This window comes from Primulina tabacum, chromosome 4 (genome assembly GCF_025594145.1).
Source record: "Primulina tabacum isolate GXHZ01 chromosome 4, ASM2559414v2, whole genome shotgun sequence".
Classification (NCBI taxonomy): Eukaryota; Viridiplantae; Streptophyta; class Magnoliopsida; order Lamiales; family Gesneriaceae; genus Primulina; species Primulina tabacum.
Genome location: NC_134553.1, coordinates 1,190,701 through 1,200,122, shown reverse-complemented (window position 1 = coordinate 1,200,122; position 9,422 = coordinate 1,190,701). Strand labels below are relative to the sequence as shown.

At 36.8% G+C, this 9,422-nt stretch overlaps 1 protein-coding gene across 1 annotated transcript; it reads left to right on the top strand.

Moving 5' to 3' along the window:
• Window positions 1-2,355: 2,355 nt before the first annotated feature.
• On the top strand, window positions 2,356-3,607 carry LOC142541383 (uncharacterized). The gene is made up of 2 exons (XM_075647920.1): window positions 2,356-2,794; window positions 3,239-3,607. The coding sequence occupies exons 1-2, from the start codon at window positions 2,416-2,418 to the stop codon at window positions 3,457-3,459; spliced, it is 600 nt and encodes a 199-aa protein (XP_075504035.1). The 5' UTR covers window positions 2,356-2,415; the 3' UTR covers window positions 3,460-3,607.
• The last annotated feature ends 5,815 nt before the right edge of the window (window positions 3,608-9,422 follow it).

The following is a 9,422-nucleotide window of genomic DNA, read 5'->3' as shown; positions in this document are numbered from 1 at the left end:
AGGCTAGGCCCGTCAAATTACACATAAAATTAGTTGAGTCCATCAGTTTGATTGGCTATGTTAGCTCGTTTTTGACATCTCCAAGTTGTACATGGACTAACTGGTTCAGTGGAAAAATAAATTGAAGGTTTGTGTTGAACACTAATTTGACTAGACATATAAATTGATTGCTACAATATTAATTTTTTTGTTATTTGTTAAACCAAGCTGAAATGAAATGGTAGCACAAAAAGACACTATTATTTGATATTATGGTAACCGCAAAAGGCCAAGCTCATGTGAGAGGATGCTCCTGAAAACACGCTGTTCTCTTTCTCAATCGGTCACAGTATTTTTCTCGCGCGATTTATTATATATATATATATATATATATATATATATATACACACACACACACACACACAGTAGCGGGCATAGTTGGTTTTGTTCTGGCTGGAATACGATGCAGAAATTTATATTAGACGATTTTACGGGTCGATTTTGTGAGATGAATTTATTATTCGACCCAACTTATGAAAAATCGATCCATAATATTTATAGTATAAATTTTTTATATTATAAATATTAATTTTATGAATCGAATCGAGTGGTCTTACTTGTATAGATTTGTCAGACCGTCTCTTATAAAACATACTCGGAATACACATTTTTATTTTCTAAATGTCAAATCACATTGTAATTTTTTGTTAGATAAAATTGTTAAATTATTTTGAATGGAAAAAAAATTGTATATTGTTTAAGAAAATGTTTTTAAAATCAGACCAAATCGGTCGGTTCGATGGTAAATCAGCCATAAATCCGATCTGAAACAAACCTATAAATCCGATGTGATCTTAGTGAAATGAATGAGCCGGGTAAGACGTATCAAATCAACAATAATTTAGTGTATAAGAATTTGAGTTAAGATAATGACTTCGGTAACACCTGCAAACAAGAAAGAAACTCGTGAATGGGCGCGGAGGAGTGTCCGACGTAGCCACTCCGATGCTTAAGTCAGCAGGTTGAAGATGAACACAAGCAATATATGTGAGGATATATGTGAGTGCTTGAGAGTTCAAAGATTTCAGAATCCGTAAATGAGATGCATACCTGCTATTTATAGTAGAAAATCCTATCATTACCTAGTTTTCAGTGCCACCTACTAAGTATGACAAGTCCGCTGCCCATACTATAGCTTTCGATGACTTCTAGAACACTCCAAATTCATGTTGCTCTGACAGATTAGACAGCCCGTATCAATCATACTCGAGTGCGTGCAATTCTCGAGGTAGACCGGGTGGAAGTTCCCGGATACTTGTATGAGAGCCCGGGATATTGATTACCCGCGTGGAGAAGAAGTGTCCGGCTAGTGAGGAGAGTTCCCGGTATACTGGCTTCGATCTGAGCAATCCAATTGATATTCTGGGTTATCCATGACCCGTATTCTCATGGAATATCACCAAAACCATTTTTATACATAATTTTATGATCACGGCCGATGTGGCTAGAGGTATACCAAGGGATATGTATGTGAGAGCATTCGGTTCGATAATCAGTTCAACCGATCCAATCGATTAAATTATTTTTTTTAAAGTAAACATGTTTGATAACCTGTTTACCAAAAAATTGGTTTAGAAAGAAGTCAAAATTTTGAAATATGGGTCACACGCTCCATTGATTGTTGAGCACACAATAAATGACGATTGAGTAGATGAAGGAGAGCACTTTTACTAATAATAACAGAACAAGTGAAGCGTTGCTTGGAGGCTTTACATTAGAAATTAAGGTATGGGTTGAAGTCAAAAATAAAATAATAATAGTAATATAGAGATAAATAATTTAATATGATAAAAAAATATAGTTAATATAGTATTTGTTTGATCGATAAATTATAATTTGTTTGATTTGATTGATTAAATTTGAAATAATATGCTAAGATAAATAATTAGTAGATTATTTATAAATAAATAATATGATCAAATAAACATGAGATTGAATAAGATAAAATTATCAATTGATTAATAATGTACAACTTCAAAGAAACAATTAAAAGACACCCAATTTGTTGTAAAAATTCATTATTTCCGCTTTTTTCCCCAAAATTTCTAAATCTCACGCTTCAAGTGCTTATTGGATACATCTTGGCATTACAAATAATTAATATTCCAACGTCACAAATATAAAGACTACATATTTTTTCCATTTTTCACAAATATATAGTCAAGTATTCATATTTAATATGAAAAAGTTTTAACAAGTTTTACTGTTAATTAATGAAAATTTTTAGTTTAACTCAATACATGTCATGCATACTAAAGTAATTAATGCCAAATATTTGTGACCTGACAACTCAATATATAGATTACCTGTCTTTAAACTCAACACAATAATTGAACTTGAGGAAATCTTCCAACAAAGAGAAAGCAAAATCAAGAAATGGGTAGTTCTCAAGCCAAGTGCAAGAGAACTCCAAGTGAAGAAAACGAGGTGAAAAGTTTGAAGAACAAAATCAGGCTTCTCCGAGGTGGGATCAACGAAATCATGGCCATAAGAGAGATTGAGAGCCGAGTTTACGAGGAACAATTGATTGCTTTTGCGGCCAAGCAAGACAAGTGGAAGAGGGAAAAGAGAAGATTGAAAGAAGAGATGAAGAAATTGAGAAAAGAAGAGAGTTCGCCCAAGTATTGCATGAAAAACGTGGATTTCAATATTGAGTGGGAAATATTGAAGAGAGATGAGACTTTGGAGAAATGGAAAGAACTTTATTTTACTATAAAAGTTGAGCTTGATGAGCTTATTCAAAGGACACATGGAGGTAAAATTACAAAATCAACCACATTTACTTTGCATATATTCCCCTTGCTTTAGTGTAGTTTTATGTTTCTTGCATAAATTTTTCATTGAGAATCATCTTGCAATCAGTTAAGTTGAAGTTGGAATCATGTGAGTCATTGGAATCGAAATGCTTTTGCTGTGAATTTGCTGTTGTTTTTGGTTCTTGATTGTTAAACAACTTGATTATATATATTACCAAAGAAGAAGTGATCCATATCAAATCTTTAAACTAAACAAAGCAATTTGTGATATAAGCTATAATTTTTTTAATGTATAAAGTCCATTTGATGTGAAAGTTTGAAAATATTTATAGACAGATATTATGTTCTTCTCCAAATTATTTTCGAGTTTCTTGTTTTTTGGCTAAGAGAGCACGATTAATTCGAGAATCCGTTGTGCCAAATATATTCTTTTGTGTGTGTAGGGGAAAGGCTTTGTTGGGATAGAGAAGAAGAGATAGTAGAGGAGCATAAGAAAGAATTGAAAGCCATGGAAGAAAGAATTGAATATCTTGAAGCAAAGTTAGCATCCATGGAAGATCAAGGAATCAAAAAGCAAAGAGAGGTGGACATACTAAGACAAAGCTTGAGAATTATGAGCCACGGGAAGAAATTAAACAACAAAATCGGCCAAACAGGTGACTAAGGCATATCATTTGTTGTCAACATATTTTTGTTGTTAAATGTAATAAATTACGAGCCACGGGAAGAAATTATACAACAAAATCATGCTTGCGTCAAGCATGAAGCATAAACAAAGCATCTGTCCTGTACATATACAATATTGGTTTATATGCATTGGCCTACCTTATCTTTTGAGCATCAATTTACTGGTACCTGACAAGTTCAAGCAAATATAATTGTAAACAGCTTACAGAAACCATCAACTTAATTATTTCGAAAATCGTGAATGCTTCAGTTTCAGACAAACCATAATGAACAAGACAAGGCCATGTAAAAGGAACAACCATCTCACGATGGTGTGGGGGGTGATGGTATTGCTTTAATTATAGCAGTCGTTCGGGACTATTTTTGTAATCAAACCTAACTTCAGGGACTTCGACATAATTAATGAACTTTATAGCCCCATAGCATAATAAAGTATCCTAGATCACATCCCACAATATTACATGCCCCCTTCCCCTCATGTGCAGCTGAATACCTTTCATGTCATGAACTACCCGCGAAGCAGTATACTCAGCTAGCAGACTGACAATCACTTCATATTCGTTCTCGTTTTGCAAAAACAGATAGTTCAAACTGCTAGTGCCCTCGTAAACAAACAACTGCAAACTGGTCCAACCAGTGTGGAATAATATAATATATATACTTGTACTCTTTTTGCTGATGCCGTAATATGTGCATTCTATGCAAATCGATAACTTTTTGTCTGTCACGGGTTCTGACCCACCAATAATCTGATAGTTAGATCTCACATTCTGGCATTGTAACAAGAAAGTAGTATGTTAATCTACATGCAAAAAATATGCAACAGTTTGATATGGTAATTGTAATTGATACCCTCGGGATAGCCCGGGTTGTGCCCGAGTCATGGACGATTATTGTGCCCGGGGCATAGACGACCTAGGATACTGGATGGATGGCCAGAATCAGGACAAGTCGGCAGGAAGGGTTCATCAGGAGCCGGGCGGGTGAATGCCCGGGACGTCTCCTCCCCGGGCCACCGGACGCCCGGGCTCTCGTTCAAGCTCCCGGGAACTTTCTACCCGGGCCACCTCGATATGAGCACCGCACTCGAGTATACTAGCAGAATAGGATGTGGGCGACTGTCCCATCTCTGACACCAGGCCGATGGGTTGACAAAATCAGATGGGCTGGATGTGACCAGTATGAGATTTGACATGTCAGAATATAGGGTGTGCTCAGCCGTCCTACTATAATTAGTAGGTAGCACGGAGAACGAGGTCATCATTACTTCTCCTACTATAAATACCAGATTCTCTCTTTACATTTACATTCATTCATTCACACCAATATCACAACCATCACTTGGTTACATTGGTTCTTGATCATTCACTGACTTAAGCATCGGAGTAGTGGCCACGCCGGACACCCCTCCAGCGTCCATTCACGTGGTTACTTTCTTGAGTGCAGGAAATCCTCTCCGCCCGGGAAAGAAGCTTTTAGTTCAGATATCTACATTGCTCTTATTTCCTTCATCATTTTGATAGCAGATCCGGTGGAGCACCCGACCCTGCTCACTCATTTCACCAGGATCGCATCATTGGCGCCGTCTGTGGGAAATTGAGCTCAAGACGTAGATATGATTTCCATTCAAAAATAAGCCCAACTCTGCTTAGCAAACATACAAGTCCGACCAGCTCGGCACTCAGATCTTATATGTGGATTTCATATGGGCTCAAAGCTCAGCAGCTATCCCGGATTGGCATGAAGAGCATTTGCTATGCACTCATTAGCATACAGCTATATTAGTCACCTAATTTAGCTCAACCAGAGAAGTTTCACTCTACCGAAAATGAATTCGGATTCAGTATTTCCAGGTTAGTGATTTGGTTTTTAATAAAACTAATATAGAGGGAGAAGCAAAATCTTGTAAGCCCGGGAGGTATGAGGCTCCGGCACATTATCTTAAGCCCGGGAGGTATGAGGCCTCGGCACATTCTTGAAAGCCCGGGAGTTATGAGGCCCCGACATCCTATTTAAAGTCCGGGAGACACGAGGCCCCGGCACCATATCTTAAGCCCGGGAGGTATGAGGCCCCGGCACATTCTCTTAAGCCCGGGAGGTATGAGGCCCCGGCACATTCTCTTAAGTCTGGGAGACACGAGGCCCCGGCACCATATCTTAAGCCCGGGAGGTATGAGGCCCCGACACATTCTTGAAACTCCAGGGATCCGTACCCTGGCTCGGGGCTCCGTACCTCGACCATTTATGAAGGCCAGGGCTCCAGACCCTGGTTATCTATTAAGCCCAGGGTTCTCAAACCTGGCTCGGGGCTTCGCACCTCGACCACTCCCAAGTCCCCGGACATGCTCCCTGGCCCAAGGCTCCGCATCTTGGTTATTCATAAGCCCAGGGTTCTCAAACCTGGCTCGGGGCTCCGCACCTTGACCACTCCCAAGTCCCGGGACATGTTCCCCGGCCCAAGGCTCCGTACCTTGGTTATTCATAAGCCCAGGGTTCTCAAACCTGGCTCGGGGCTCCGCACCTCGACCACTCCCAAGTCCCGGAACATGCTCCCCGGCCCAAGGCTCCGCACCTTAGTTATTCATAAGCCCAGGGTTCTCAAACCTGGCTCGGGGCTCCGCACCTCGACCACTCCCAAGTCCCGGGACATGCTCCCCGGCCCGAGGCTCCGCACCTTGGTTATTCATAGGCCCAGGGTTCTCAAACCTGGCTCGGGGCTCCGCACCTCGACCATTCCCAAGTCCCGGGACATTCTCCCTGGCCCAAGGCTCCGCACCTTGGTTATTCATAAGCCTAAGGTTCTCAAACCTGGCTTGGGGCTCCGCACCTCGACCATTCCTAAGTCCGGGAGATATGAGGCACCAGCATCTTATGCAAAGCCCGGGAGACATTAGGCCCCGGCATCTTATGCAAAGACTGCGAGGCGCGAGGCCCCGGCATCTCATCTCAAGTCTATAAGACACGAGACTCCGGCATTTCATCCAATCTCTGGGATACATGAAGCCCCCGATGCTTTTACAGACAAACTATATATTTCCCATGATCGGGCACACAAGACTAATCGGGACAACGAGTATGACTCTAGCACGACTATTTAAGGAGGGAGTAATGATACCCTCAGGATAGCCCGAGTTGTGCCCGAGTTATGGACGATTCTTGTGCCCGGGGCATGGACGACCCAGGATACTGGATGGATGGCCAGAATCATGACAAGTCGGCAGGAAGGGTTCATCAGGAGCCGGGCGGGTGAATGCCTGGGACGTCTCCTCCCCGGGCCACCGGACGCCCGGGCTCTCGTTCAAGCTCCCGGGAACTTTCTACCCGGGCCACCTCGATATGAGCACCGCACTCGAGTATACTAGCAGAATAGGATGTGGGCGACTGTCCCATCTCTGATACCAGTCCGATGGGTTGACAAAATCAGATGGGCTGGATGTGACCAGTATGAGATTTGACATATCAGAATATAGGGTGTGCTCAGCCGTCCTACTATAATTAGTAGGTAGCACGGAGAACGAGGTCATCATTACTTCTCCTACTATAAATATCAGGTTCTCTCTTTACATTTACATTCATTCATTCACACCAATATCACAACCATCACTTGGTTACATTGGTTCTTGGCTTGAATCATTCACTGACTTAAGCATCGGAGTGGCCACGTCGGACACCCCTCCGGCGCCCATTCACGTGGTTACCTTCTTGAGTGCAGGAAATCCTCTCCGCCCGGGAAAAAAACTTCTGGTTCAAATATCTACATTGGTCTTATTTTCTTCATCATTTTTATAGCAGATCCGGTTATGGATGGCAATGGGACGGGGCGGGGGCTGGTTTGCCATTCCCATCCCCGTCCCCTAATTATATCCCCGCTCCCATCCCCGTACCCATCCCCGGATCTACCTAATCGGGGAATCCCTATCCCCGAACCCGTGGGGATAAAATCCCCGTCCCCGTCCCCGTCCCCGTCCCCGAACCTGTTTGAAATACCCGAATATATTACTGTATTTATATATATATATATATATATATATTAGTATTATATATTTTTTATATAATATATATATACATATATATATTAATGTATTTATCTATACTATCTATAAATATATGAGTTTGAATTGTGAATTTACTTAGTTACCTTTTTACTCACCATTATGTTTTACTTAATTACCCTTTCACTCACCATTACTTAATTAATGTTTTATTTATTTATTTATTTATCTATACTATCTATAAATATGTTAGTTTGAATTGTGAATTTACTTAGTTACCATTTCTACTTTTATATTAAATTTATTAGAAATCCTTATAATTTTTTAACAAAGATAATTTTTTTAATAAATATAAATTATAGCGATAATTTATTTTCATTCATTAGAAATTAATTTTTTAAATATGATATTTTTTAACTTTGTATTACTTATTATTTTATTTATATATGTGTTTTACTACACATATTTATTTGATTGATATTATTTAAAAAATGTATTTACCCTGAAATATTAATCATCAATATTAATTTACAAATGATCCATTCTGATATAAAATTAACTATCTATAATATGTATTCTAAAAAAACTAGAGAAAGTTAAACAAAATCCGCAAGGGGTTAAAAGTTAGCAGATCTATATATCTATAAATATATGAGTTTGATTTGTGAATTTTCTTAGTTACACTTTTACACACCATTACTTAATTAATGTTTCATTTATTTATTTTGGTGAATTTTTAATTTTCTGATTTAAGAGTTGAGATGGAAAATGAGAATAACTTTATCTCATTATTTTAGTTGAATTGACGAAAAATATTACAAATACATTAGTATGATACTTTTTTATATTTTTAATTTAATAAATTGTTATATTAATTAATGTCTCAATATATATCTCAAGCTTACACTTTTCCACAAGTGTTATAAAAACTATGCGAGAAAATGTCATTTTTCTTATGGGTTTTTTCCAATTAAAATGGATATTGAGAGCATGCAGATTCTATATGCTCTTTTGCAAATTTTTCTAATATTTTATTTGCAATATGATTCGATTATTTTGAGTTATTTAAACTTTATTCATAGAAAAAGAAATTAATGAGAAATTAAAAAGAATGAAAATTACTTTATATTTTTGTATTAAATTTATGAGATAATCCTTATAATTTTTTAATTAAGATAAATTTTGTAATAAATATGAATTATAGTGCTAATTTATTATCATTTGTTAGAAATTAAATTTTTTATATGTGATATTTTTAAACTGAATGTTACGTATATGTGTTTTACTATACATATTTATTTGATTGATATTATTTTAAATTTTTATTTAACATGAAATTATTAATCATCAATATTAGTTTTCAAATGATCTATTATGATATAAATTAACTTTGTATAATATATATTTTAAAAAAGGAGAAAGTTAAACAAAATTAACTAGGAGTTAAAAGTTAGCAAAAAGAAAATTGATATTTAACTTAATAACAAGTTTAGGGGTTTTATTTTAACATCATTATGATAATTTAGTTAATTAAGAAAATTTTATTTGACAACCTCTATATGCACTTCATTTAAAAATATTGTGATTTTGATTTTAGTAATATTTATTATTCTATTAATTTTATTTTTATTGTTTTCCATTGTAAATAATATTTAGATGAAATATATCTTTGTTAATTTGATAGAGCTATCATTATGTTATAATCACACGAATTGAAAAATGTTATATAAATAAATGAATATTTTCGATTTATCGTCATCATGTATTTTTATTTATTGTGTTTTGATATATTTAGATTAATAAATACTTATAAACAAAATGTTATTCAAATGATTTTAAAAATTATCTAAATTTTTATTTTTCATTATTAGTCACCTACGTGCATCGCACGTGATCATTCCTAATATATATATATATATAAAACAAAAAAGATGCAACATTAGCACCA

What these genes read in the sequence shown, in the direction of transcription:
- LOC142541383 (XM_075647920.1), top strand. Translation starts at nt 2,416, where the DNA reads ATGGGTAGTTCTCAAGCCAAGTGCAAGAGAACTCCAAGTGAAGAAAAC. An exon ending in TATTCAAAGGACACATGGAG is followed by an intron (nt 2,795 to 3,238) that starts GTAAAATTACAA and finishes TTGTGTGTGTAG; the next exon opens with GGGAAAGGCTTTGTTGGGAT.